General features: G+C 57.0%; 1 protein-coding gene across 6 annotated transcripts; it reads left to right on the forward strand.

Annotated features, from left to right (window-relative positions):
* Window positions 1–388: 388 nt before the first annotated feature.
* On the forward strand, window positions 389–27,262 carry Celsr3 (cadherin EGF LAG seven-pass G-type receptor 3). 6 transcript variants are annotated; one of them, XM_042281690.2, is made up of 36 exons: window positions 389–4,140; window positions 5,847–6,497; window positions 6,859–7,084; window positions 7,322–7,437; window positions 7,806–7,894; window positions 8,002–8,159; window positions 8,767–8,930; window positions 9,212–9,337; window positions 9,432–9,601; window positions 9,789–9,974; window positions 11,083–11,199; window positions 11,551–11,722; window positions 11,854–11,995; window positions 12,092–12,212; window positions 12,536–12,719; window positions 13,033–13,134; window positions 13,351–13,365; window positions 14,542–14,636; window positions 14,829–15,038; window positions 15,306–15,501; window positions 15,730–15,885; window positions 16,198–16,375; window positions 16,931–17,098; window positions 17,330–17,456; window positions 17,551–17,757; window positions 17,994–18,168; window positions 18,388–18,500; window positions 19,391–19,470; window positions 19,975–20,101; window positions 20,646–20,762; window positions 20,867–21,015; window positions 21,287–21,396; window positions 21,734–21,892; window positions 22,594–22,794; window positions 23,492–24,383; window positions 25,653–27,262. In XM_042281690.2, the coding sequence occupies exons 1-36, from the start codon at window positions 408–410 to the stop codon at window positions 25,678–25,680; spliced, it is 9,960 nt and encodes a 3,319-aa protein (XP_042137624.2). In that variant the 5' UTR covers window positions 389–407; the 3' UTR covers window positions 25,681–27,262. The 6 variants fall into 6 exon arrangements, 4 of the variants coding, with proteins under 4 accessions (XP_042137624.2, XP_042137625.2, XP_042137626.2 ...); XM_042281691.2 differs by having other exon boundaries at window positions 19,978–20,101; XR_013052943.1 differs by lacking the exon at window positions 19,391–19,470.
* The last annotated feature ends 605 nt before the right edge of the window (window positions 27,263–27,867 follow it).

Genomic DNA, 27,867 nt, shown 5'->3' on the forward strand with positions numbered 1-27,867 from the left:
TCCATTCAGCACCGTGGGCAGCACTTCTGTCCTCAATAAAGATGGCGGCAGCGGCTTCGACAGCAAGAATTGCCATGCGCACCGGGTTGTACCACCGGGTTTGGGGCATCGGGGCGGAGGTGGAGCAAACCATCGGAGCGGCCGGGAGCCATGTTGGAGCGTCGGGAGGCGGCGGCAGCGTCGGGGATGCTGTGGTGGGGGCGGCAGAAGCCGGGGCTGTATGCCAAAGGGGCTCTGGCCGCGGAGTAGATGGTGCCCAGAGAGCAGAGGCGGCGCGGAGCGACAGGCCGAGGGGCGGAGGGCCGGGGCGGCGGCAGGGGCCCAGGAGGGGGCCAGAGCGGCGGGGCGGGCCCAAGGCCCGGACCCGGGCGGGGGGCGGCGGAGGCCGTGCCGGGAGGCGGGGGGTGATGGCGAGGCGGCCTCTATGGTGGGGTCTCCGGGGACCGTCGACCCCGATACTACTGCTCCTTCTCCTCTCTTTGTTCCCTTTTAGCCGGGAGGAGCTGGGGGGCGGCGGGGACCAGGGCTGGGACCCAGGGGTAGCTACTGCTGCTGGGCCAAGAGCGCAGATCGGCAGTGGAGCCGTAGCTCTTTGTCCCGAGCCTCCCGGCGTCTGGGAGGATGGAGAGTCTGGCCTGGGAGTCAGGGAGCCTGTCTTCATGAGGCTCCGAATCGGTAGGCAAAGCGCCCGGAACGGTCGAGGGACTCCTGAGCAACCAAACGCGGAGCTGGTGGTCCAGGCGTTGGGTAGTCGGGAGCAAGAGGCTGCTCAGGGTCCAGGCTATCTGTTATGTTGGCACCCAGAGATCTCCTCTTGTGGGCGGACAGGACCTTTACGAAGAGGTGGTCTGCCGCTCGAGGCTCTGTCCCCAGGGGATCCGGTTCTGGGGAACATCTCTCCCCAACCTTCGGACCTTCTGGCTCAGCCTGATGGCTCCAGGCCAGTGTCCTTCCAGCGTAATGCTAGGAGAGGCGTCCGCAAGAGAGTGGAAACCTCTCGCTGCTGTGGGAAACTGTGGGCGCCACGACGCAAGGGTCAGGGTGAGAGATCCGCGACTTTTCGAACGGAGAGAGAGCCGCTTCGGCGGGACTGCCTCCCTGGCTCTTTGGGATCTGACCAAAGGGAGAATTCAGCACCACGTGCTGCGAGGACAGCTCCGACACCGGCTTCAGCACCCCGCGAGCCTCGGACAGCTCCCGAACCGGCTCCCGAGCGCATGCGCTCCCGCGGTCTTTTCCGCCGCGGTTTCCTCTTTCAGCGCCCTGGGCCGCGCCCTCCAGGGTTCCAAACTGGTCCTGAAGCCAAGCAAATACTCTCAAAGAGCCAGGGTCGTCCCCGTCGTGCTGCAAACCGACACCCGCAGTTTCCTCAATACAACTACCAGACACTGGTACCTGAAAACCAGGCAGCGGGCACAGCGGTGCTGCGCGTGGTAGCGCAGGACCCGGACCCCGGGGAGGCCGGGCGCCTCGTCTACTCGCTGGCGGCGCTCATGAACAGCCGCTCGCTGGAGCTTTTCAGTATTGATCCTCAGAGTGGCCTCATCCGCACGGCGGCCGCTCTGGACCGTGAGAGTATGGAACGCCACTACCTTCGAGTGACCGCACAGGACCACGGCTCACCGCGCCTCTCAGCCACCACCATGGTGGCTGTGACAGTAGCAGACCGCAACGATCACGCGCCAGTGTTTGAGCAAGCCCAGTATCGGGAAACACTTCGTGAGAATGTGGAAGAAGGTTACCCCATCCTGCAGCTGCGTGCCACAGACGGCGATGCGCCACCTAATGCCAACCTGCGCTACCGCTTTGTAGGGTCGCCAGCTGCACGCTCGGAGGCGGCTGCCGCTTTTGAGATTGATCCACGTTCGGGCCTTATCAGCACCAGTGGCCGCGTGGACCGGGAACACATGGAAAGCTACGAGCTGGTGGTAGAAGCTAGTGACCAGGGCCAGGAGCCTGGGCCACGTTCAGCCACCGTTCGAGTGCACATAACTGTGCTGGATGAGAATGATAACGCGCCCCAGTTCAGCGAGAAGCGCTATGTGGCACAGGTGCGTGAAGATGTGCGTCCTCACACAGTGGTGCTACGTGTCACGGCCACAGACCAGGACAAGGACGCCAATGGTTTGGTGCACTATAACATCATCAGCGGCAACAGCCGTGGCCATTTTGCCATCGACAGCCTCACAGGTGAGATCCAGGTAGTGGCACCTCTGGACTTTGAGGCAGAGAGAGAGTATGCTTTGCGAATCCGGGCACAAGATGCAGGCAGGCCACCTCTGTCCAACAACACAGGCCTGGCAAGCATCCAGGTGGTAGACATCAATGACCACACTCCTATCTTTGTGAGCACACCCTTTCAGGTCTCTGTCCTGGAAAATGCACCCCTGGGTCACTCAGTCATTCACATCCAGGCAGTGGATGCAGATCACGGGGAGAACTCCAGGCTGGAGTATTCTTTAACTGGTGTAGCACCAGACACACCTTTTGTCATAAACAGTGCCACTGGCTGGGTCTCTGTGAGTGGTCCCCTGGACCGGGAGTCTGTGGAACACTACTTCTTCGGTGTGGAGGCACGAGACCACGGCTCACCCCCACTCTCTGCATCAGCCAGTGTCACTGTAACTGTGTTGGATGTCAATGACAATCGGCCTGAATTCACCATGAAAGAGTACCACCTTCGGCTCAATGAAGATGCAGCCGTGGGCACCAGTGTGGTCAGTGTGACTGCAGTAGACCGAGATGCCAACAGTGCCATCAGCTACCAAATCACAGGTGGCAACACCCGGAACCGCTTTGCTATCAGCACCCAAGGTGGCGTGGGCTTGGTGACACTGGCGCTGCCACTGGATTACAAGCAGGAACGCTACTTCAAGCTGGTGCTTACTGCGTCTGACCGTGCCCTTCATGATCACTGCTATGTGCACATCAACATCACAGATGCCAATACACACAGGCCTGTCTTTCAGAGTGCTCATTACTCAGTGAGCATGAACGAAGATCGGCCAGTGGGTAGCACTGTGGTGGTCATCAGTGCTTCTGATGACGATGTGGGTGAAAATGCTCGTATCACTTATCTTCTGGAAGACAACCTGCCCCAGTTCCGAATAGATGCAGACTCAGGGGCCATTACACTACAAGCTCCACTTGATTATGAGGACCAAGTGACGTATACACTGGCCATCACTGCCCGGGACAATGGTATCCCACAGAAAGCAGACACCACGTATGTGGAGGTAATGGTCAATGATGTAAATGACAATGCCCCACAGTTTGTGGCCTCCCACTATACAGGCTTGGTCTCTGAGGATGCTCCACCTTTCACTAGTGTTCTGCAGATCTCAGCCACTGACCGGGATGCTCATGCCAATGGCCGGGTTCAGTATACTTTCCAGAATGGGGAAGATGGGGATGGGGATTTTACCATTGAGCCCACCTCTGGCATTGTCAGGACCGTGAGGCGGCTGGACCGGGAAGCAGTGCCCGTGTATGAGCTGACTGCCTATGCAGTGGACCGTGGTGTGCCCCCACTTCGGACTCCAGTCAGTATCCAGGTGACCGTACAAGATGTGAATGACAATGCACCTGTCTTCCCAGCTGAGGAGTTCGAAGTGAGGGTGAAGGAGAACAGCATTGTAGGTTCCGTGGTGGCTCAGATCACCGCAGTGGACCCTGATGAAGGCCCCAATGCCCACATAATGTACCAGATTGTGGAAGGGAACATCCCTGAGCTGTTCCAAATGGACATCTTCTCTGGAGAGCTGACAGCACTCATAGACTTGGATTATGAGGCTCGCCAGGAATATGTGATTGTGGTGCAGGCCACCTCTGCTCCTCTGGTCAGCCGGGCCACTGTACATGTGCGCCTAGTTGACCAGAATGACAACAGTCCTGTGCTCAACAACTTCCAGATCCTCTTCAACAACTATGTATCCAACCGTTCTGACACTTTCCCCTCAGGCATCATTGGGCGTATCCCAGCTTATGACCCGGATGTCTCTGACCACCTCTTTTACTCCTTTGAGAGGGGCAATGAGCTGCAGCTTCTAGTGGTCAACCAGACCAGTGGGGAGCTTCGACTCAGCAGAAAGTTGGACAACAACCGCCCACTAGTGGCCTCCATGCTGGTAACTGTAACAGGTGAGGGGTGCGGGGGAGGCAAGTGACCTAGTGATCTTGTCAGGGTTCAAACCAGAATCTCTAAAGTGGTGGATTCCTGTACCCAGTAAGATCTCCCATAGACCTCAGATTATGTTCTTGGACAGTCTGCAGAATCCTAAAGATTCTAGGGCTTCTAAGAACCATAAATAGCTGTTCATATAGGGGTTGCTCCTCTCTCCTTAAAGAAGGAAGGAGCAGAGGTTCTTTGTGATGCTCTCGTGTTTCTAGGAAAAGCCAGAAAGTTCGTTCATTTCATGGCCATGTTTAGATAAAGGTGACTTTGGGTCTAGTCTGCCCTCAATTCAGTGGTCAGGGAGAGCACTAACTTTGACAGCCCCAGGCAGGGAATGGGCCCATGCTGCTATCCGAAGCGCAGGCCAAGGACCTTTCCTTTTGGAAATGTCCAGAGATCCAGTGGCTTTCATAAACCCTTCCCTCATAGACAAGATCAGGTGGAAAAGACCCTTGAAATCCCACCTTCTAGAAGTGCCAGAGGTTTAGAGAGTCTTTTCGGTCTCAGCCCTGGAGCTGGGACTCCTGGCTCTGACAGAGGAGGCGAGATCTTCACTGACTTTCAGTTCTCTCAACAGCAAGTCTTTATGGACCACCCAACACAGGCTTGATCTGAGATGAACAAAGCAGAGTAGCACCCTACTGTCATCTCAGGATGGACACTGAACTCACAGAACCCAGACCTAGAGTGTTAGGCAGTTTGCTAACTAAAGCGGCTGAGGAGGATGCAGTGTGGGTATACATTAAGGTCCATGGTATTCCTGGAGCTTGCTGAGTCAGAGTTCTAGAGAACTGCATTCAGTGTTCGCTGGTCCAGGACCTCATCTAGTGCCTTGGGAGAGCAGTTGACTGGCAAGAGATAGCCTTGCCCTGGAACCCCCTTCTTTCGTTCTTTCTTTCTCTCTTTTTTGTTCGTTTTGTTTTTGTTTGTTTTTCCAGACAGGGTTTCTCTATGTAGCCCTGGCTGTCCTGGAACTCACTCTGTAAACCAGGCTGGCCTTGAACCCGACATCTGCTTGCCTCTGCCTCCCAAGTGTTGGGATTTTTTGTTTTGTTTTTTTTTTTTTGTTTTCTGAGACAGGGCCTCACTATGTAGCTCTGGCTTGAACTCACTGTGTAGATCAGGTTGGCTTCAAACTCACAGAGATCTGTCTGCCTCTGCCTCCCAAGTGCTGAGATTAAAGGCACACCTGCCCCCCAATTGTTTCTTGCAGGGGGTGTCCTGCTGTTTCTGCTGCAATGGAGGAAGATGGGAAGTTAGGGATGGATGGCCAGCGGTCCTGGCTTCTCCTTCTATCCTTAGTGGGGGTAGTCTATTGATCACAGTGACTGGGAGTATGATTACTGAGCACTTAGGGAACTTCTTGTATGTTCCTAGAGTACTGACTCATGAGTAATTATTGAGACAGGGCTGGTGGAGCTCCCTGGTGCTAAGGGGCCAGACCTAAGCTGGGTAAATGACTGACTCAAGCTCCTCCTCATGTTGCGGATGCTGGAGTAGAAGTAGCAGCTAGTCACTAGCTGATGCTGGAGAGATGGTGATTACTAGTCCCAAACTCTCTAGAGCCTTGTTAGGGGTCAGTCTATTGACTCAAAGGCCCCAGACCTCTTGTATTCCAAGGAGAGGCAGCTACTGAACCGAAACTAATCACTGTCCCTGCCCCTGCCTGCAGATGGCCTGCACAGTGTTACAGCACAGTGTGTGCTGCGGGTGGTCATCATCACGGAGGAGCTGCTGGCCAACAGCTTGACAGTGCGCCTGGAGAACATGTGGCAAGAGCGCTTCCTGTCACCGCTGCTGGGCCATTTTCTCGAAGGCGTGGCTGCAGTGCTCGCGACACCTACCGAGGACGTTTTCATCTTCAACATCCAGAACGACACGGACGTGGGGGGCACCGTGCTCAACGTGAGCTTCTCGGCGCTGGCACCTCGTGGGGCTGGCGCAGGCGCTGCGGGGCCCTGGTTCAGCTCCGAGGAGCTGCAGGAGCAACTGTACGTGCGCCGCGCCGCCTTGGCTGCCCGCTCGCTGCTCGACGTGCTGCCCTTTGATGACAACGTGTGCTTGCGCGAGCCCTGCGAGAACTACATGAAATGCGTGTCAGTGCTCCGCTTCGACTCCTCCGCGCCCTTCCTGGCTTCGGCCTCCACGCTCTTCCGACCCATCCAACCCATCGCCGGTCTGCGCTGCCGCTGCCCCCCTGGCTTCACCGGAGACTTCTGCGAGACTGAGCTCGACCTCTGCTACTCCAACCCGTGTCGCAATGGCGGCGCATGTGCGCGGCGCGAGGGAGGCTACACCTGTGTGTGCCGCCCGCGCTTCACCGGTAAGTCGCGTGCCGCGCTGGATGAAGCCCTGGCGAAGCTTAGCGGCGGGACTGCGGAGTGCGAGTGAGCACCGGGCATCCTTTTTGAGGCAACTTGGTCGAGTTAGAGGCGCGGCTGAGCCCAGCCTGCGGAAAGTCTAAAGCTGGTGGAGACACAGACGCCCTAAGCAAGGGGGCGGGGCAGGGGCGGGGCGACGGGACTGTGGGCGTGTCCGCGAGGGGGATAGACCATTTGAGGGCGTGCCCACAGGCAGCTCAACCATTCAGAGGCCGAGGGACTCGGCCTTGAGGCGCCGGCCTCCGGAGGGCGTGGGCGGGGCGTGGGCGGGGCGTCGTTCTCTTACCCGGCCCTGCCCTGCAGGGGAAGACTGCGAGCTGGACACCGAAGCTGGACGCTGCGTGCCTGGCGTCTGCCGCAACGGGGGCACCTGCACCAACGCGCCCAATGGCGGCTTTCGCTGCCAGTGCCCCGCGGGCGGCGCTTTCGAGGGCCCGCGCTGTGAGGTGGCCGCACGCTCCTTCCCTCCCAGTTCGTTCGTCATGTTCCGTGGCCTGCGGCAGCGCTTCCACCTCACGCTGTCCCTCTCGTAGGTGCCCGCCCCGTGTCACTGCACGTCTCTCCACTGTCTCTACCTGTGTGACCCTGACCCAGATTGCTGACTGCCCAGTCCCGAGGTCCTCACCGGGCACCACCCTCTCCCCTGATCCCTGCTGGGATGCACTGGCATCTCCCACGCTCTTCTTTTGGCTCAGCTTTTGAGCTGGTTCTCTAATGGAGGGTGTGAGATGTCTGCTCCTAATGGTCCCCATTCCACTTCACCCAGGTTTGCAACAGTGCAGCCCAGCGGGCTACTCTTCTACAACGGGCGTCTGAATGAGAAGCATGACTTTTTGGCTCTAGAGCTTGTGGCTGGCCAAGTGCGGCTTACGTATTCCACGGGTGGGTGCTCCCGTGGATTTTTGTGACAGTGAGTGGGGTGCATGTGTTCCTGGGATGGCTGGCAGAGTCGATGCATGAGTCCCCTCAGGTGTCCTTCACTGAGCATCTGAGCACTCAATTCAGTGCCAAGCAGACAACAGTGAGGACCAGACGCTGTGGCCACTCCCTCAGGGAAGGTCCATCTCTCCCAGAAGTCTGAGTTTCTCCTATGTGCTCAAGGACACTGTAGTCCAGCCAGTGTGGTCACCAGGGGATATGGTGATCCAGTTATCCAGCATGACCCTAAGAGTATCTGTATCTATGTAAATGGGTTGGGATGGTGCCACTCGGGACCTCCAGACATCGTTCTGCACCCATATTCCCCACAGGTGAATCCAATACAGTGGTTAGCCCCACAGTTCCAGGGGGCCTGAGTGATGGACAGTGGCATACAGTGCATCTGAGATACTACAACAAGGTGGGCGCCACCTCTGGCATGGGTGGGCTGTGTGGGGGAGTCAGGATTCTGCGTTCTCCTCAGGAATTACCGTAGGGGCATTGTTGATTGGTGTGCCTGGTCTTTAGCCCCGGACAGATGCCCTAGGGGGTGCTCAGGGCCCCTCGAAGGACAAGGTGGCTGTGTTGAGTGTGGATGACTGCAATGTGGCGGTGGCTCTGCAGTTTGGTGCTGAGATTGGCAACTACTCATGTGCAGCTGCGGGTGTGCAAACGAGCTCCAAGAAGTGAGGCCCCCCCCATCCTCATGGCCCCGCCTGCCAATGGCCCCGCCCCACCCTCATGGCCCCTGCCCGCCAGAGCCCACCTCGACCCTCCACATAGGCTGCCAGACTCCTTGTTCTTTTCCCAAACCACAGACCAAAGACACTGAAAGCCTGCCCCGTCTAGCCCCCAAGCCTGTATTCTGCCCCTGGCTTCTGGCTTCCACACAGTCTTCAGAAGAAGTCTCTAGGCATTCTGTCCTCTACATAGCTTAAGTCTCTAATGACACACATTGCCTCTAGTCCATTATCTCATAAAGAGCCCCCGAGACCCTTGAGTGCTGATCTCACCCCTCAACCCCTCTTCTCCATCCCCCACCCCAGCCACCCAAATGCCTCACTCCTCCTCATTGTCTTCAAATCAAAGTCCCCCACTTTCTCCAGACCACCCGCCCATCATGACCTCTTCTTTGCATCCTCACAATTTCAGTCTTAACTCTTTTCCCAGCCCAGCCTTGTCTTCTTCACCCAATTACCCTTCCCTTAGTTCTATCCCCTACTTCCTGTGGCCCCCAGGAGCAACCCTACTCAGGCTCCAGACCCACCAATGACCCTGGCTCCTGACCCCCAGGTCCCTGGACCTGACTGGCCCTCTGCTCTTGGGGGGTGTCCCCAACCTTCCCGAGAACTTCCCCGTGTCCCACAAGGACTTCATTGGCTGCATGCGAGACTTGCACATTGATGGCCGCCGAATGGACATGGCAGCCTTTGTTGCAAACAACGGCACTATGGCAGGTAGGCCCCAAAGCTGCTTGTCCCCATTCATGTCCCTGTCGCCATCATGAGGAGGAGGTGGATGGTTGCATGGGATGGCTCCACATCTGACCCCAATCCAGTATTACATGGCAAGATCCATACTATCGTCCAGCCTAAGGCCATGCTCTCACTTGCCGACTTCCTTAGAACACGAGGATGAAATCATGAGCACTTCGGCCCCTCTGGGCTCTGCCATCAATGCCCAGCACTCGAGTTCCTCTCCCAGGCTTCTCATGCCTTCCTTGTCCCTTTCTCTCCAGGCTGTCAGGCCAAGTTGCACTTTTGTGCCTCGGGTCCCTGCAAGAACAGTGGCACCTGCTCAGAGCGCTGGGGTGGCTTCAGCTGTGACTGTCCTGTGGGCTTTGGTGGCAAAGACTGTCGCCTCAGTGAGTGGGCATCGTGGGGCAGGAGGACCATACAGAGTAAGTAAGGCCTGTTCTTGGGGTAGGATGGGTAACCCTACTTCTCTTATGTCCTCAGCAATGGCCCATCCCTACCATTTCTACGGCAATGGCTCACTGAGTTGGGACTTTGGAAATGACGTGACTGTGTCTGTGCCATGGTACCTGGGACTAGCATTTCGAACACGGGCAACCAGAGGGGTTTTGATGCAAGTGCAGCTTGGGCCACATAGCGTGCTCCTCTGCCAGGTATGTCTGTTCTTCCAGTCTTTCACTACCTGTATCAATAATACAATACCCCCGAACAGTGCACTATGCATGTGGTATAGCTTTGTCTCTACTGTTCGGAACGCATATTCCTGACCACAGAACCCTCTGAACTCACCACCCAGCCTCATCCCAATCTAACCCTGGGGCTATGCATTTTTGCTCACAGCTAGATCGGGGGCTGCTGTCTGTGACACTGAGCAGGGCCTCAGGCCATGCTGCCCACCTCCTGTTGGACCAGATGACTGTCAGTGATGGCCGGTGGCATGATCTTCGGCTGGAGTTGCAGGAGGAGCCAGGTGGCCGAAGGGGCCATCATATCTTTTTGGTTTCACTGGACTTCAACCTCTTCCAGGTCTGACCTCTGACCCCAGGGCAGTCTGTTCTCAGCTTTCCAAGCAGACTTATTTAAGCCCACCTCTGTCCAGCTCCTTCCCACTCCCCCAACTACCAAATGTGATATTCTCCTAGCCCTTTGCTTTGGTCCGACTCCACCAGCCGGGTTGGTCTGTTAGGCAGCCCCTCTTGTATCAGGTAGGCTACCTTGATTTCTGGCTTGCTCTTGTGGTACCTCGATAGTCAGGACTTTGGCTTTGCCTGACTCCTGAAATCCCCTTCTGTTGGCTTCCCTCATTTCTACCTACCAAGTCAAAATCCTGGCATTCCAGGGATGGGCAGATGGCTCAAAGGATAAAGCCCCCGCTTCCACAACTGTAGGGACTCACGTTCCAATCCCCAGAACCCACTGGCAGGCACAGCAGCTGCCTGTAACCCCAGCACTCAGGAGGCAGAGGCGGATCCCCTGAGCAAGCTGGCCTGCTAGACCAGCCAGCATTGATGAGCTCGGGTTTTGCAAGCTGAATTAACAAAGTGGGAGTGATCAAGGAAGACATCAGGTGTCAACTTCGGGCCTCTGCATGTCCAACATACACATGCTTCTATACACATCATGCACCTATACATATATGAACATGTGTATACACATAAGCACACCATATACTCATACAAATGCTCAAAAAATAAGATCATGGAATTTCAAGGTTGGCTCTGGGTCCAGGAGGGAGGGGCCTGCCTGAGCCTAACTCTTTATTTTTTATTTTTTTGATGTGTATGAGTATTTGCCTCTGTGTATGCGTGTATACCATATGTATATCTGGTGCCCAGGGAGGCCCCGGGAGAGTATCAGAGCCCTTGTTGTAAGCTTTCATGTGGATGCTGGGAATCAAACCCAGATCCTCTAGAAGAGCAGACAGCCCTGAGCTCAGCTCGTAACTGAAGCTTTTCTCTTATATATCACCCATACCACAGCAAGTTCTCCATACTTAGGAGCGACTCATTTCCAAACCATTCTTCTGATCCAGGGGACAAAGCATGGTCATACAGGGCTAGAAGAGAGCCATTCTGACTCTGGGACATGACAGGGGTTTACCCCTTCTCTCGTGCTGACTGTCCCCTTCTTCTAGGACACCATGGCTGTGGGGGGTGAGCTGCAGACCCTGAGAGTAAAGCAACTCCATGTAGGAGGCCTGCCCCCCCGAAGTCAGGAGGAGGGTCCACAGGGTCTGGTTGGCTGTATCCAGGTGAGAGTCAGCATGAGCATATGATATGGGGTCACTAGGGACCTGAAAAGTAGCATTTAAGTGCACGTGGGCATGGGAGGGGAGCTAGACGACCCAGAGATCAGAGACGAACCAAACCTTCCTCCGGCGGAAGTAAGATCTAGCTTAGATAATCAAGGATCTTCTGGAATACATGTCAGAAACAGCACAGCTAGGAAACCTTACAGGGGGCTGGATGCGGATGTTTGGGAGGCCTTGAGTTTTGTGGAAGGAAAAGAGGGAGACTGCATGTCACGGGACATCAGACTGGGTGGCTGGTTCCGCAGGACATGCTTTGACACGAGCCTCCCCCTTTGCTGTCTGTGTCTACAGGGGATATGGGTTGGCTTTACACCCTTTGGGTCCTCAGCCCTGCCACCTCCCAGCCACAGAGTGAATGTGGAGCCAGGCTGTGTTGTGAGCAACGCCTGTGCATCCGGGCCCTGTCCACCCCATGCTGACTGCAAAGACCTCTGGCAGACCTTTTCCTGCACCTGTTGGCCAGGTGGGTGTTGAGGGAGTTGGGGAAGGAGCCAGGGGCCATGGAGAAGGCTCTGGAGGAACCGAGAGGGCTAGGATCCTGCTTCTTTCCATGCTCCTTGACCAGTGTTCTGAGCTTCCTGACCCAAACTGCAGGTTACTACGGTCCAGGGTGTGTGGATGCCTGCCTCCTGAACCCCTGTCAAAACCAGGGATCATGCCGGCACCTCCGAGGAGCCCCCCACGGCTATACCTGTGACTGTGCAAGTGGCTATTTTGGTCAGCACTGTGAGCACAGGTGAGAGGCGGGGACTAGAATGACAAGCGGGGGGACTTGTGGGGACAAGCAGGTCACTGAAATGTCGTGGGCGCACATTATCTCCTCTCATTGCAGGATGGACCAGCAGTGCCCTCGGGGCTGGTGGGGAAGCCCAACCTGTGGTCCCTGCAACTGTAACGTCCACAAGGGCTTTGACCCCAACTGCAACAAGACCAGCGGGCGGTGCCACTGCAAGGTTTGCCCTGACCCTTGACCTTTCAGTCTTCCCTTGGACACTACCTGTGATTTTTGTCCAACTTGCTGACCTCTGTCACCTGACTGGCGCCCTAACCTCTGAATCTGTGTCCGACACTCTAGTTGCCTCCTCTCACCCTTGACCTCTAAACCCTTCCTTGTCTTCATCGAAGGCAAGTTTTTCTAGTCTATGATCTCTTTTGAAATTTCTTTCTTTTTTTTTTAACTTCTGCCCTTGATTCTACTTACCCCCCAAGCTTTCACCTAAGATCCTTCCCTTAAGCCTAACCTCTGACCTCAGGCCCCTGACCCGTCCCTAAACAGGAGTTCCACTATCGACCGAGGGGCAGTGACTCATGCCTCCCCTGTGACTGCTACCCTGTGGGCTCCACCTCGCGCTCATGTGCACCCCACAGCGGGCAGTGCCCCTGCCGCCCAGGAGCCCTTGGCCGCCAGTGTAACAGCTGTGACAGCCCCTTCGCAGAGGTGACGGCCAGTGGCTGCCGAGGTAAGCAAGTCCTGTCCACCCCCATCTATCCAGGAGGACGGGCTTCAGCATGCTGAGGAGCCAGTGGCACTCCTGGCTTCGGGAGGTGGAGGGCCCTGGGAAGCCATTCCTGAGGGAGGCCAGTTGTACCGGGAGCCCTACATTTACTGTGTGTACTTGGCTGACTTGTCCCAGACTCTAACAGGCCAGCTCTTTAGAAGCCAGCAGGGAGTGGGAGGCTCTGGGCCTGGGCGTAGGAGTGGGAGAACAGCAGTAAGTATGGTGTCACTTGCCTTAGACCTGGCCACCCGGCTCAACACTCTTTTCTCCCTAGTACTCTACGATGCCTGCCCCAAGTCCCTGAGATCTGGTGTGTGGTGGCCCCAGACGAAGTTTGGTGTTTTGGCCACAGTACCCTGTCCCCGGGGGGCCTTGGGTGAGTGTGTGGTGGGTAGCGTTGTTGCTGAGGGTGGGGCAGGTCTGTTTTCTGATCGTTACAGCCGCCTCTTTCACCGAGTTGGGTGGTCTTATCTCTGTGAAGAGATGGGAGTAGGGTGGAAATCCACGCGGGCCCCTTAAACTTCTTAGGGGCTCTGGTTCTCTTCCTATACTCTCATTAAGCCTCCATCTGTTTCTCTTGGCTTCTGGGCAGGATTGCGGGGTACAGGTAAGGGGTACGTGTTTGCTCAGGTGCGCTGCCCCCCTCCCACTGCCAGAGCTTTTGCAGACCCCCCTCCTGCCGCTTAAGGTCCTTGCGGAGTCCCTCCCTGCTGCCTGAGCTCTCTAAAACCTACTCCTAACCTCCTGGAGACCCCCTCCTGTGATCTGAGGACCCTAGGGACCTTCTCTGGTGCCCAGGGTCCTCAAGGATCCCTCCCCATCACCTGGGGATCCTTCAGATATTTTCCCACGTCCTAAGACCTTGCATACTCTTTCCTACTTCCTAAGGTCCTTGTAGGGTTTCCCTGTTGGTCAGAGTCACCCACCAGCTTCTCCTTGCTTTCTGAGGGCCTCCCAGGACCCCCCTGCTGCCTGAGGCCTCTGCAGTGGCTGGACAGAGATTGTCTGTGTATGCATGCTCATGTGCGTGTCCTTCTGTGCCTGTGCATGTGTCTGTGAGTCTGTCTTGAGGGGATGGGGCTCTGGATTTAAGTTAGGGTCTCTTGCTGGTGGACACAACTTATTCAACTTCTATCCCAACTGCATAGACAAGGGAAGACAATGATGATAAAGTCACCATTGAGGTAGTTAAAACTTGTACGAGAACCCTACTCTCACATCACTTGGGTGATGGGGTACTTCTGGAAGATCTTGTCTGTGTCAGCATGCTTGTGAGTATACAAGAGAGCAGCGTGTGTGTGTGTGTGTGTGTGTGTGTGTGTGTGTGTGTGTGTGTGTGTGTGTTGCTTGTTCATACATCTGTGTGTGCAGCTAATGAGCATTGTTGAATTTTGACCTGTATGTAAGCTTGTCAAAGCCCATTTGTGTGAATGAGTGAGTGAGTCTGTATGAGAGAGTGTGTGGTGTGTGTGCGTGTGTGTGTGTGTGTGTGTGTGTGTGTGTGTGTGTGTGTGTGTGTGTGTGTCTCTATCTACAGCACCTCCTTTTACTTTTCTTTATGTGGTTAGTGGTAAGAATGGTTCTCAGAATCCTCGGGAGAATTGACCAACAAGCTATGGGAACCCACCTGGGCTTTGGCTGCAGCATCTAGGCACCTAGCCATAGATGCTTCTCACTCTGGCCCCTACCTCAAGGCTCCTTATGGGATAGAAGAGGGTGCTGTGGCCACCTAACAGCAAAAGGACCCAGGCTCCAGGCCTGACCAGGGATTGCCTGCCCCCAGGTGCTGCGGTGCGGATGTGTGACGAGGACCAGGGTTGGTTGGAGCCTGACCTCTTCAACTGTACCTCACCTGCCTTTCGAGAGCTCAGTCTGCTGGTGAGACTCTGCCCAGATAGTGCCCTGCCCCCAAGACCTTCGGGCCTCTGATGGGCCCAATACGCACCTCAGCCCTTGACCTCTTGGGCATTTCCTAGTTACCCTTTCATCTGTCCAAGCCTTTCTCCCTGTAAGGCTTTGAGAAAGGCCTACAGGATCACAGAACAACCACTGCCATCCTTGTCCTGGCAGTTGGATGGCCTAGAGCTGAACAAGACAACACTGGATACCGTGGAGGCCAAGAAGCTGGCCCAGAGGCTGCGGGAGGTCACCGGCCAGACTGACCACTACTTTAGCCAAGATGTCCGAGTCACTGCCCGCCTGCTGGCCTACCTGCTGGCTTTTGAAAGCCATCAGCAGGGCTTCGGGCTGACGGCCACACAAGATGCCCACTTCAATGAGGTGGGCTGTGTTCTATGTCCCCCATTCCATGGCCCTGACCCCCAGCTCCATGGTTCCTCCCCTCTAGCCCCGGATCCCCAGCTTATACCCCTGCTGACCTCTGGAAAAGTGAAGGTCCTACAACCTCACTCTGCCCTGTCCACTTCAGTCTTGCCCTCTTGCTTCCCGGGCCCCCACTAATACCTGGCTAGACCCCCTCATGCCTGCCCCATCCCTATGTACATCCTCACCACCTGGGTGAGTCCAACTCCATCTCCATCCGTCTAGAATCTGCTGTGGGCCGGCTCTGCGCTGCTTGCTCCAGAGACAGGAGACTTGTGGGCAGCCCTGGGACAGCGGGCCCCCGGGGGCTCCCCAGGAAGTGCAGGGCTAGTGCGGCACCTGGAGGAATATGCAGCCACACTTGCAAGGAATATGGAACTGACATACCTAAATCCGGTCGGACTAGTCACACCCAATATCAGTGAGTGGTGGATGGGAGAGGAGAAGGGCAGGGGAGCCCTGGGGCTGCTGCTGCTGCTGGGCCACAATACTACTCCAGCCCCTGGTGCTTTGTAGGGCCATGCCCTGCACTCATACCAAGGAAATACAGCTTGTGACGCTCAGGTGTAACATGGGCATGGGTGGGAATGTAACCCTTGGCACGGGAAGAAGGCCCTTGACAGATGTCGCCCCTCTTTTTCTTGGGCAGTGCTCAGCATTGACCGCATGGAGCATCCTAGTTCAGCTCCGGGAGCCCGCCGTTACCCCCGTTACCACAGCAACCTCTTCCGGGGCCAGGATGCCTGGGATCCTCATACACACGTGCTGTTGCCTTCCCAGTCCCCACAGCCATCCCCATCTGAAGGTAGGAGCCCTTCTGGTGACCTCTGAGCCAGGCTGTGTCTCCTTATCTCCATCACCAATATCATCATGTCACCTTTCACTGATTGGCTCCTGTGAGACCTTCCGAGCGCCACCTCCATGCATTCGTTGCCATCTTCTTACCTTTCCAGCTTTGCTCCCTTGCCCATGTCCCTTCATGGCCCTGCACCCTCCACCCCCCAGGTTCTGGATCTGTGTAGAAGGGCTCTGTGCCTGATGCCAGCTTGGGTTCAGAGCTAGGTCTGTGGGTGCGCATGGTCAGAAGTCACCCTGGCTCCTTCCTTTCCCTTGGCAGTTCTGCCCACAGGCAGCAACACAGAAAACAGCACAGCCTCAAGTGTGGTCTCCCCACCAACACCCCTGGAGCCGGAGCCGGAGCCGGAGCCTGGCCTGTCCATTGTCATTCTCCTCGTGTACCGCACCTTGGGAGGGCTTCTCCCCGCCCAGTTCCAGGCTGAGCGCCGGGGCGCCAGGTACCAGGCACAGAGCCGCTCCTAGTCCCCTCCACCCTGAGCTCTGTGTGGGTTTCTCCCCAACACAGCACTCCTTTCCTCCGTGGGCAGATGGTGATCCTGCGCACAGCTCTGGGGAGCCAGCCTCAACTGGGTTCCCTGTGAAGTTTGTTTGGTTATAAAGAGTGGCAGGGGTGCAGGGTGACAGACAGAGACATGTATGGGGACCGTCACACACGCACAAGAAGGGTACACGACCCAGGTATAGATAGGCCAACTGACTGATAAAGAAAGGCACAGCCAGGTTGGTTGGGGAAGTCGGATAGAAATGGGAGACGGGAGGGTTTGAGGCTGACAGGCCAGGCCAGAGCTGTTCAGTCCTCAGAGCCCTGTCTAGACAGTGAGTCTGAAGCCCCTGGCAGCCCAGCAGAGGCTGGACAGTGTTCTTAGAAATAACTTGTGCTCTGGAGGTATCCCAGACCCTGGTCAGCCGTGGCAAGTGGTCTGAAGACGGGGAGGGGGTGGGCAGTCAGACTTTGATCAACAGTGTCCAAGATCAGATGGCTGTTTCCTCAGGCTCCCCCAGAACCCTGTTATGAACTCCCCGGTGGTCAGCGTGGCTGTTTTCCACGGACGCAGCTTCCTAAGGGGCGTTCTGGTGTCCCCAATCAACCTTGAGTTCCGCCTACTACAGACAGCGAATCGGAGCAAGGCCATCTGTGTGCAGTGGGATCCACCTGGCCCGTGAGGACCCACCCCACTCTGGAAACCTTGTGTCCCCTTTCACCTCTGGGAGGTGTCCCAGCCTGTCCCCGAGGCCCCTATCTATGCCACTGTGCAATTGGCCCATGAGGAATGCTATCCCCAACTCCAGGCACCCTCTCCTCTCCCCGCCCCCCCCCATCTCACACATCTCTGCCTGCAATGGAACACATCCTGGATGGAAGGGTAGATCTAACTCCCCTCTGGATACAGGGCAGACCAGCATGGTATGTGGACGGCAAGGGACTGCGAGCTGGTACACAGGAATGGATCCCACGCACGGTGTCGCTGTAGCCGGACAGGCACGTTTGGAGTCCTTATGGATGCCTCTCCCCGTGAGGTAGACTTGTGTTCAGTGGCCCAAAGAAGTGGGAAGTCGAAAGGGCAGGGACGCTCTCCACCCGGCATCCCAGTGACCACCCTTAACTCCACAGCGGCTAGAGGGAGACCTAGAGTTGCTGGCGGTGTTCACTCACGTGGTCCTGGCAGTGTCTGTGGCTGCTCTGGTACTGACGGCGGCTGTCCTGCTGAGCATGCGCAGCCTCAAGTCCAATGTGCGCGGGATCCACGCCAACGTGGCAGCTGCCCTGGGAGTGGCAGAGCTCCTCTTCTTGCTGGGAATCCACAGGACCCACAACCAGGTGCAGGGCCAGGGCCAGGGGAACTGTGTCCCAGTGACTCCACCTTTCCCTGGAAAGCCTCGGGCCAAAGCTCAGGATCTAAGATCAGGGATGCCCAGTGAGGTCGTGGTTGGGGGCAGGATGCTGACTGGAATGGAGCGCTGTTGTCAGGGACATCAGTGGAGAGCGGGTGTCTGGGCGGGGTCCCAGGTGGCATGGGCAGGAGATCCTGACCCCGTCTCCCGGCCCTGCCTCAGTTGCTGTGCACTGCAGTCGCCATCCTCCTGCACTACTTCTTCCTCAGCACCTTTGCCTGGCTCCTGGTGCAGGGCCTCCACCTCTACCGAATGCAGGTCGAGCCTCGGAATGTGGATCGTGGTGCCATGCGCTTCTACCACGCCCTGGGCTGGGGCGGCCCTGCTGTGCTGCTGGGTGAGGTCTTACCCACTCAGGCCTGTGAGCCCCAACCTCTGCCCATCATGTGGTCTGACCTCGGGCTGTGTCCCCCAACCCGATCGTGATCCCTCAACCTCACGCCCCACGTCACCTACTCAGGGAGGACCCTGTGTGCCTTTATCCCATTTCCTTCCCATGCGAGGGAGTCAGAATTTAGAATACACCTCTTTAGTTCAACCTCTCCCCTCTCCAAAGGCCTTGCGGTTGGGCTGGACCCGGAGGGCTATGGGAACCCCGACTTCTGCTGGATCTCCATCCATGAACCTCTCATCTGGAGTTTCGCTGGCCCTATCATCCTTGTCATTGTGGTGAGTGTCTGGCTCGCGGGGCCACCCGTGTGCTCCATTCTCTGGAAGGAGGGGGGACTTGGACCAGGTGGCAGGTGGTGGCGCACAGGCATCCTGGACTGCTTCCGTCTCGTGTCTGTCACAGTGAACGCCCACTCAGCCGGCATGGAAGTGGGGGTCAGCCGGAAGTGGGGGGTCAGCCGGCATGGGAGTGGGGGTCAGCCGGAAGTGGGGGGCCAGCCGGCATGGGAGTCGGGGGTCAGCCGGAAGTGGGGGGTCAGCCGGAAGTGGGGGGTCAGCCGGCATGGGAGTGGGGGGTCAGCCGGCATGGGAGTCGGGGGTCAGCCGGCATGGGAGTGGGGGTCAGCCAGAAGTGGGGGGTCAGCCGGCATGGGAGTGGGGGTCAGCTGGGTCAAAGCCTTGGCCATCCCTCCTGCCTCTGTCCCCATGTCTCTGTGTCGCTGTCATGACCCCACTTGACATCTCTCTCCATCTGACTCCTGTGTGATTTTTCAGCTCTTCTGTCTCCTTCTGAGTCATGTTCTCCCCTCCCCTTCCCTCCCCTCCCTTCCTCTCCCCTCCCTTCCCCTCCCCTCCCCTCCCTTCCCCTCCCCTCCCTTCCCCTCCCCTCCCTTCCCCCTCTCCTCTCCCCTCCCTTTCCCCCTCTCCCCTCCCCTCCCTTTCCCCCCTCCCCTCCCTTTCCCCCTCTCCCTTCCCCTCCCTTTCCCCCCTCCCCTCCCCTCCCCTCTCCCCTCCCCTCCCTTCCTCTCCCTTCCCCTCCCTTCCGCCTCCCCTCCCCTCCCCTCCCCTCCCCTCTCATTTTCTCTCCATGCTTGGGCTTGCGGACTTGTTCTCTTTCTGCTTCTTACTGTCTGTCTCTCTCTCCCTGCTCCACCTGACTGTGGGTGTAGATGAATGGGACCATGTTTCTCCTCGCTGCCCGCACATCCTGCTCCACAGGGCAGAGGGAGGCCAAGAAGACCTCTGTGCTGTGAGTTGGCTAGTTGAGGGAAGTAGGGGTCCTCAAGATGGCCGACTCCTCCCGGGTGGGGTCTGGTGGAGGCTGGGCTCCGGATTCTGCATGAAGGGAAGTCACTAGCGCCTTGGCCTGTGCTCCCTCCCTGGTACTTTCGTCATATTCCGGCCTCACATGTGCTTTCGCTCTGTTGTCTCCCAATCCCCTGGGTCTCCCAGGGTTCTTCCACGACCTGAACGATTCACGTTGCCCCTTTACGTGTCCTCCTATCTTCTGTTGTCCCTCATGGCTCCCTGACTCCATTGTCTTTCCCATGGTCCCTCATGGCTCCCTGACTCCATTGTCTTTCCCATGGTCCCTCATGGCTCCCTGAATGCTCTCCCTGTTCTTGGTGTGACCGCCCATCTTCCTTAGTGTCCTCCTGAGACTTCCACGTTGCTGTGTGAGGTGTTTTCTTGATGTCCCCTACATAAGCCCTGCTTGACCCCGTGTGTCCCCGTGTCCCCCATGTCCTTACAGCAGGACCCTGCGTGGCTCCTTTCTGCTCCTCCTGCTGGTCAGTGCCTCCTGGCTCTTTGGTCTCCTGGCTGTCAACCACAGCGTGCTGGCCTTTCACTACCTCCATGCGGGACTCTGTGGCCTCCAGGTACCTCGGGTGCCCCTCTCCCTCCCCAGACCTGGACAGGGCTTCAGCAGCCTGGCCCTGGGGTGGCACTGTCACCAGGCCCGGAGCGCACTGACTGGATGACTGTGACTACGTTGATCCGAAACCAGACCCTGACCTTGGTTGCTGACCCCAGGCCTAGAGCTGACACCAAACTAGTCCCTGAGATCAGGCTGGGCGCTGATCCGGGGCTACCCTTCACCAACGCTGCAGCTTCTGACCCCTTGCTGACCACACCAGCGCTGACTCCAGCCCCTCCGGCCATCCGGTCTTCTCATTAGTCCTGAGCCTGTCCCTGACACTCTCTCTCTCTCTCTCTCTCTCTCTCTCTCTCTCTCTCTCTCTCTCGTACCCCCTCCCTCGGACTCCTCAGTGACTCACACTGACCTGTGACAGACACCCAGCCTCCCTTCTTTGATGACCCACAGAGACTTTTATTGGCCCCGACTGATGCCCTGTTGGCTGTGTTCTGAGCTTATGTCTTCTGACCTCTCAGTGACCTTCCCTGACCCTTACTGACCCACAGGGCCTGGCCATACTGCTGCTCTTCTGTGTCCTGAACGCCGATGCTCGGGCTGCCTGGACACCAGCCTGTCTAGGCAAGAAGGCAGCTCCTGAGGAGACAAGGCCAGCACCCGGGACGGTGAGAGAATGCCGGGGCTGAAGGTGGGGTTGGGAGTCCCAGGATGCCTGGGTCCGAGGCTCCTTCAAAAGAAGCTCACACCCTTGTCCAACCGCCTCCCTCAGGGGTCTGGAGCCTACAACAACACGGCCCTCTTTGAGGAGAGTGGCCTTATCCGCATCACTCTCGGTGCCTCCACTGTCTCCTCAGTGAGCAGTGCCCGCTCCGGCAGGGCCCAGGACCAGGACAGCCAGCGGGGCCACAGCTACCTCAGGTGAGTGACCACAATGGCCTAGTCTAGTCCCACTTCACCAGCGTTGACCTTAGCAGGTCTTAGGGAGGGTGGCTACCTGGAACTCTGCTGCCGCCCTGCCCAAATGTCTTCTAACAAATACCCAGAGGCACCCTCAGCCAGTCCACATGCTTCAGGCCATGCAAAGGCACCCTCAGCCAGTCCACATGCACCAGGCCATGCACTCAAAGACTCCCCAGCTTCCAAAGCACCTGGTCCCATTCTTCTCTGATGGGGGATTCTGCATTTCCAGGGACAACGTTCTGGTTCGACACGGCTCAGCTGCTGACCACACCGAGCACAGCCTCCAGGCTCATGCTGGCCCCACTGACCTGGATGTGGCTATGTTCCATCGAGATGCTGGTGGAGTTGGAGCCCTGGGTCAGGGAGGAGGGGGGCAGAGGGTATCTTGATGATCTGCCTTCTACCCTAAACTGGGGGCAGTGCCTAACTGGGTGGGACAAGCTCCTCTCAGGTCACTGCCTCGGAAGGCACCTACCCATCCCTGGTTGTCCAAACCTACTTCTGATCTAGCTCAGCCCTGACTAATTCGAGCCCTTCTGTTTCTACCCCTCGCTCAAGCCCCCTCCAGGGCCCACCTTAATCCCCTGCTGTCTTGCCCGCCCACATCCAGACCCTTAACTCCGGACCTTTCCTCATCCTCAAGTCCCTGCCACTTCACCTTTCTCCTGACCCTCAGGTGCAGACTCTGACTCTGACAGTGATCTGTCTTTGGAGGAGGAGAGGAGTCTATCCATCCCGTCTTCAGAAAGTGAGGACAATGGCCGGACGAGAGGGCGTTTCCAACGCCCACTCCGCAGGGCAGCCCAGAGTGAGAGGCTCCTCGCCCACCCCAAAGGTGAGAGGAACTTGCTGATTCCATGGGTGATCAAGGGACTCCCACGTTTCACCAGGATGTAATGTAGGGACCTTACCACGCCCTCAGGATTCCTGAGCCTGACTCACTGGGACCCTATGTACCACTCCCATCCAGATTTCTAGGAGTGCTTGGGGACCCAGGAACAACCTGGGCTATGGTCATGAGGTCAGAGATGTTACAGAGTCACTTGCTGTCCCTTCAGCTGCCTAGCATCCCTGTGAGTTGGGGTCTGTCTTGGTCTTCCTAACCTCAGCCATCAAACTTCCGTCTCATCCATCTGCTTCTAGCTAAGGATAAAGGCTCAGCAGTAGACACTCCTTCAGTGGCTCCACCAATCTGAGAAGGGAAAATATTTTCATTTTGTGTGTGTGTGTGTGTGTGTGTGTGTGTGTGTGTGTGTGTGTGTGCGTCGGTGTGTATGTGGAGGTCACAGGACAGCTCGTGGGAGTCAGTTCTCTCTACCACGTGGTCCTGGGAATCGAACACAGGCTAACCGGCCTGGTGGCCAAGTGCTTTGCCTCCTTGCCCAGCCATCTCGCCAGCTTTCTCCCTTTCCCGTCCTCAGTGAGGACAGCCAGGGCTTGAAGCATCCTCAGGTGCAGGGGTCACTGAGTCTGATCACAGTGTTAGGAGACCCTGGAGTCGAGCCAGAGCTCCTGTAACCTGCTCTGGCTTCACAGATATGGACGGCAATGACCTCCTGACCTACTGGCCAGCCCTGGGAGAGTGCGAGGCGGCACCGTGTGCTCTGCAGGCGTGGGGCTCTGAAAGGCGCCTGGGAGTACACACCGACAAAGACGCAGCCAACAACAACCAGCCAGATCTGGCCTTGACCAGTGGGGATGAGACCTCAATGGGCCGGGCCCAGCGGCAGAGGAAAGGTATGACCTTTCCTGGTCCTTCGCCCTGGCTGGAGGAGTCCTAAAGGCTGCTTAGGCCCAGACTCTGGGAATTCAGCTTCCTGATCCCAAATGGGGAGGTCACCTTGCTCCAGTCTGACAGGCTCCTGCTCCTCCACCCTGCTTCCTGGTCCCCAGAGACTGCCTGATCCATGGAGTCCCCGCCCCTCCAGATCCTGCCTTGTACTCCTGGATCCTCAGAAGCCATCTTCCTTCCATGTCTCCATTCCCACTCATGGTGCAAACCCACAGGGGCTGCTGAGCCTCAGAGCCCAGAGCTCCTGCTCTGGTCTGGAAGCTCTTGGTCTCTACACTGGCTGTAGCAGTCCCCAAGGTTGTCCCTGCACCAGCACAGAGGTTTCTGTCCTTGGTCTTGCATCACGGGAGCACTGGAGACCGATCCTGCCCCAACCCAGGGAATTCCTGCCCTTCTGACCCAGGCCCACATTTCCATGACTTAGAGTTATCCCGAGTCTGACTTCTCGGGAGTCTGCCCTGCCCCTGCCCCTGCCCCATGACTGCCCTAGCTTGACTCACAAGATTACTACCTCCTACTCTGTCTGTCTAGGACTCTGGTTGCCTCTGACTTTAGTTCTGTACAAGATCCCAGGAACTGGCACTTCCTTGGTTAGATCCCTGCCTGCTCTTTGTCATACACCTGTCCCCAATTCCTCCACAGGCATCCTGAAGAACAGGCTGCAGTACCCACTGGTGTCCCAGACTCGAGGCACTCCTGAGCTATCCTGGTGCCGTGCAGCTACCTTGGGCCACCGTGCTGTTCCGGCTGCCTCCTATGGTCGCATCTATGCAGGTGGGGGCACAGGTAGCCTTTCACAGCCAGCCAGCCGCTACTCTTCTCGAGAACAGCTGGACTTGCTCCTGAGGCGACAGCTGAGCCGGGAGAGACTAGAGGAAGTTCCGGTTCCTGCCCCTGTTTTGCATCCCCTGAGCCGGCCAGGCTCCCAGGAACACCTGGATGCTACACCAGTCCGCCTGGAGCCCAGAGACCGGGGCAGCACCCTACCACGGAGGCAGCCACCCCGGGACTACCCTGGCACTATGGCTGGACGCTTTGGGTCACGGGATGCATTGGACTTAGGGGCGCCCCGAGAATGGTTGAGCACACTGCCCCCACCCCGCCGCAACCGGGACCTTGACCCACATCACCCACCTTTGGCCCCGTCTCCACAGCGGCAACTCTCAAGGGACCCCCTCTTACCATCTCGGCCCCTGGACTCTCTATCTAGGATCTCGAACTCTCGGGAGCGGCTGGACCAGGTGCCTAGTCGGCATCCCTCACGAGAGGCCCTTGGACCAGCCCCACAGCTTCTCAGAGCCAGGGAGGACCCGGCCAGTGGCCCTAACCATGGCCCCTCCACAGAGCAACTGGACATTCTCTCCTCTATCCTTGCCTCTTTCAACTCCTCAGCCCTGTCTTCTGTGCAGTCCTCAAGCACGCCCTCGGGCCCTCACACCACTGCCACGCCTTCGGCCACAGCCTCTGCACTTGGGCCTTCCACACCTCGCTCAGCCACATCCCACAGCATCTCGGAGTTGTCCCCAGATTCAGAGTAAGCGGGGGCCCAGACACCTGTTCACACTCTCGTCAGCTTGGAGCAGCTTCCCCGTGTGCCCACCCCTGAGTTCCACTGCAGAATGAATTGGGAGTTGGCCCACAGATATGGGTTACCCCAAGGTTCAGCACAGCCAGGGGGACCACGTGTTAGGAACAGTTCTAGCATGACATGGGAACAGAACTAGCTGGAACTTGCTGGCTGTATGGTTAGGGCCAGCTTCCCAACCCTACACATCCCAAAAGTGCCCCCAAAGGCTGGCACTAGTGGAGGGCGTAGGCAGGGGTCAAGGCATCAAAGTACGAAATATCCCGCCCGGCATTTGCATGAGGCAATGAGAGGAATCTTTGTTCCGAAGGCCCGGCCTAAGAGGTCATATGGAACACTAGCATGTTATGCCAGACTGAGGAGTCACTTTAGAGGAAGTCATTCACTCCGTGCTGTATTCCATCAGCATGAAACTGCTCCCCCCTGTGGGCACCGTGGAGTTAGGCACAGTACAACTCAAGTGCCTACAGAGCATCCACGGGGGTGATTTTCAGAGCTAGCACAAGTGGCTGGATACACAGGAATCCAAGAAGGAAGGGGGAGCAGAGAAAAGCGCTGCCAGACCCAGAGTGAGCAGGGCCCGGCCGGGGAGTTGCCAGGTCTTACCAGCCAATAGGAGAGTTGTCTGTCCTGGGAGAGAGATGACCTGAGGGAAGAGGGTCTCTGGGGATGGGGCAGGGGACCAAGAGGACTAGCAGGGCCCAATGTTGAGAGGACAGGGAGGGGGGTGGAAGCAGGGCTTGGGGGCCCGGAGTTCTAGAGGGATGCTGAAAGGGAAGGGTGAGAAACAGACAACCCACGTGGGTCCCCCGCAGTCTAGCCTTGGGCTCTGCAGAAGGGCCAGGACTGAGTAGGGACCCAGGCTTTAGAGTCACAAGAGTTTGGGTTTGCATTCCATCCCTCATCTCCGACCCTGGCACAGTACAAGCTACACAGCAGCTCTTCGTCTGTAGAATTAGTTTATAGAAACAAACTCCTTGAAATGTGGAGATCTGTGACCTTATCTGGCTTACCGACGCTTCGTGTAGTGTCTGCATAGAAGGTGGCTTGCTAAACACTGAGAGACCTAGGCAGCCACTTGCTGATGAGGCTTGGGAGTGGAGGTCCACATGGGCATCTGGAGGGCTCAGAATCCTGGCGTGGGCATGCAGGGGCTGAGGACTGAGAGGGAACGCTCCTCTTAGCCCTGGCCTTCCGTTTCTACATTCAACTCGACAGAGTTCCCAGAAGTGAAGGTCACTCCTGAGGGGCCGACCCGCAGATGAGGAGCCACCAAGGACAGCGGAGGATTTGGGCTGATGGAAGAAACGTCAGGACTGATCCAAGGCAGCCTTCAAGCCCTCCCCTCGACCCAGTGTGGTGCAGTATGAAGGTCCCATGCGCATCTGTGGGCATGCGTGTGACAGGTGCAGGGTGGGGGCTGAAGGGAGGACTTTTATACTTTTGTACCTTTGGAACCAGAGAGATATGCTTATGTTATTTTTCAGCTTTTCTGTCTCCCAGGGCTCTGAGACTGGGCTGGAACGGGGAGGGGATGGGAGAGAGATGCAGCTGGCCTCATGTGGGTCCTTAGAAACCATCTGCTCTTCTTTCCATCTTACGGGTGGAGTGGACAGGTGGGACACTTTCTCCCGCCTCATCCCCACACTGATCTGAACATTGTTGGGGCCCAGAGTGCAGATTTGACCTTTGCATTTTCTCCAAGGCCCCATAGGCCAAACTCTTGTGTTTGGGGCTTGGTCTTAGAATCAGGGGTCCTCCCACCCCCTCCGGGGCTCGTTTGTGCCACCACCCCGTGGATGTGGGTGTATATTACCTGGAGTCCCTGCCACCTACCGCCTTAAGACCTAGGGCTGCTGCTGCTGCGGGTGCCGGGGGAGCAGCAGAGTCGTGTTTACAGATCAAGGCTTCCCTTTCTCCCTTGGGGAGGGACGCCGGCCTCTAATCAGACATTCCTACCAGGGGTGGGTGGAGGGGCCACCCCTTTGTCCCTGCTTCTTCCCCTGCCCCCCTGAGGGGTGAAGTGGGGCGGGCGACGGGAGCAGGAACAAGGGGATCCAAGACCCAGAATGTAGGTGCCCCAGCCTCCCACTGCTGACAGGATCCTCCGGGCACAGGAAGAGCAGTGACTGCCTACGGGTTAGTCCCTTACAGAGGGAAGAATGACTGTTAGGATCCTGTTCATAAAACTCTTTGTTATTTGTCTGAATGCCCATGACTGGGGACTTTAAATTTTTGTTACTTTGTTTACAGGCCAAGATTATTTTTTTAAATTGTTGGTTTTTATTTGCTGTCTACAACTGAAAACACTGAACTTAGACACTTTGTTTACAGTTGGGAATGCCCCCCCATTTGTTTACAAGTGAAAGGTAGGGGAAGTGGGAGAGGGGCTTGGAAGACCCACCTGCGATGCCCCTGGACCTGGCCATCTTGAGGGGGGCTTCTAACCCCGACCTTTCCCAGGTCAAAGGTCAGCTGAGTCTTCTGTTTAACAGCACACCCTGAAGGAGACTCAGGACTGGGGTTCTGTGCAAATGCCGCCGCCCCATGTGTACACTTGGGGGGCGGTTTCTGAGATTCAAAAATCCCACTTCACTGCCTGTGCCAAATCCTGCCAGCCAGGTCCCTAGCTCTCCTTACCAGGCTGACCTGACCTCTGCCCTTCAAGGCTGGGTGGCCTGTCTGCGGAGGAGTGTCCTCGCTATGTCCTAGGTTCTGTAGACACCGTCTCTGGGGTCCCCCTTCAGCACAGTGGCCCTCTTTCCTGTCTGTGTAAACTGTTCCGGGAAGCCGCGCTCTGTTTTGGGAATAAACTTCTATAGAAAACACTTGTTCCTCTTTCTGTTTCAGATGTAAGATGGTTGTTGCTATGAAAGGTTCGCCCAGAATGACCTTTGAAAGAATTTGAGCCTCCTCCCTCCAAAACACCCAGTTATTTTTAGCCCATTTCATGGCAGATTTGGACCAGGTTCCCATTTCTTTCTGAAATATGGCCTCTCGCCCTGTGACTGGAGCCTGAAGTTAGACACAGGAGCTGGGCACGAGAAGCCTCCTTCTGGGGCTAGGCAGTAGTGTGTGGGCTCCCTTCTATCTGGAGCCTGACATTTGTGGTCCTGCCCATTTGTCAAACTAAGCCTAGGAGTTGCCTTTCGGTGTGTGCCTTTCCCACCCACACTCTGACTCTGGTCCTTCTGACTTGGATCTAGCCAGAAGCCTGAAAGCCCAGAGGAGCTTCCTTTCCTTCCTAGCTCGCTGGCTGGGGTGGGTTTCCAGAGTGGGAAGGGACCCTCCCAGCTCCATTTGCAGCATAGGCAGCCAGAACTGAAAGGGAGGCCTTGAGAAGCGAGTAGTGGTGGCGAATGCTTTTGATCACAACTTTAATCCCAGCACTCAGGAGGCTGAAGCAGGTGGATCTCTGATACAGAGGGCAGCC

This window comes from Peromyscus maniculatus, chromosome 7 (assembly GCF_049852395.1).
Source record: "Peromyscus maniculatus bairdii isolate BWxNUB_F1_BW_parent chromosome 7, HU_Pman_BW_mat_3.1, whole genome shotgun sequence".
Lineage (NCBI taxonomy): Eukaryota > Metazoa > Chordata > Mammalia > Rodentia > Cricetidae > Peromyscus > Peromyscus maniculatus.

Excerpts from the sequence above, each read along its gene's own strand:
- Celsr3 (XM_042281690.2), top strand. The coding sequence starts at position 408 with ATGGCGAGGCGGCCTCTATGGTGGGGTCTCCGGGGACCGTCGACCCCG. Across the intron at positions 7,085-7,321 it reads CACCTCACGCTGTCCCTCTC|GTTTGCAACAGTGCAGCCCA; the intron begins GTAGGTGCCCGC and ends CACTTCACCCAG. Across the intron at positions 20,102-20,645 it reads CGGGACTCTGTGGCCTCCAG|GGCCTGGCCATACTGCTGCT; the intron begins GTACCTCGGGTG and ends ACTGACCCACAG.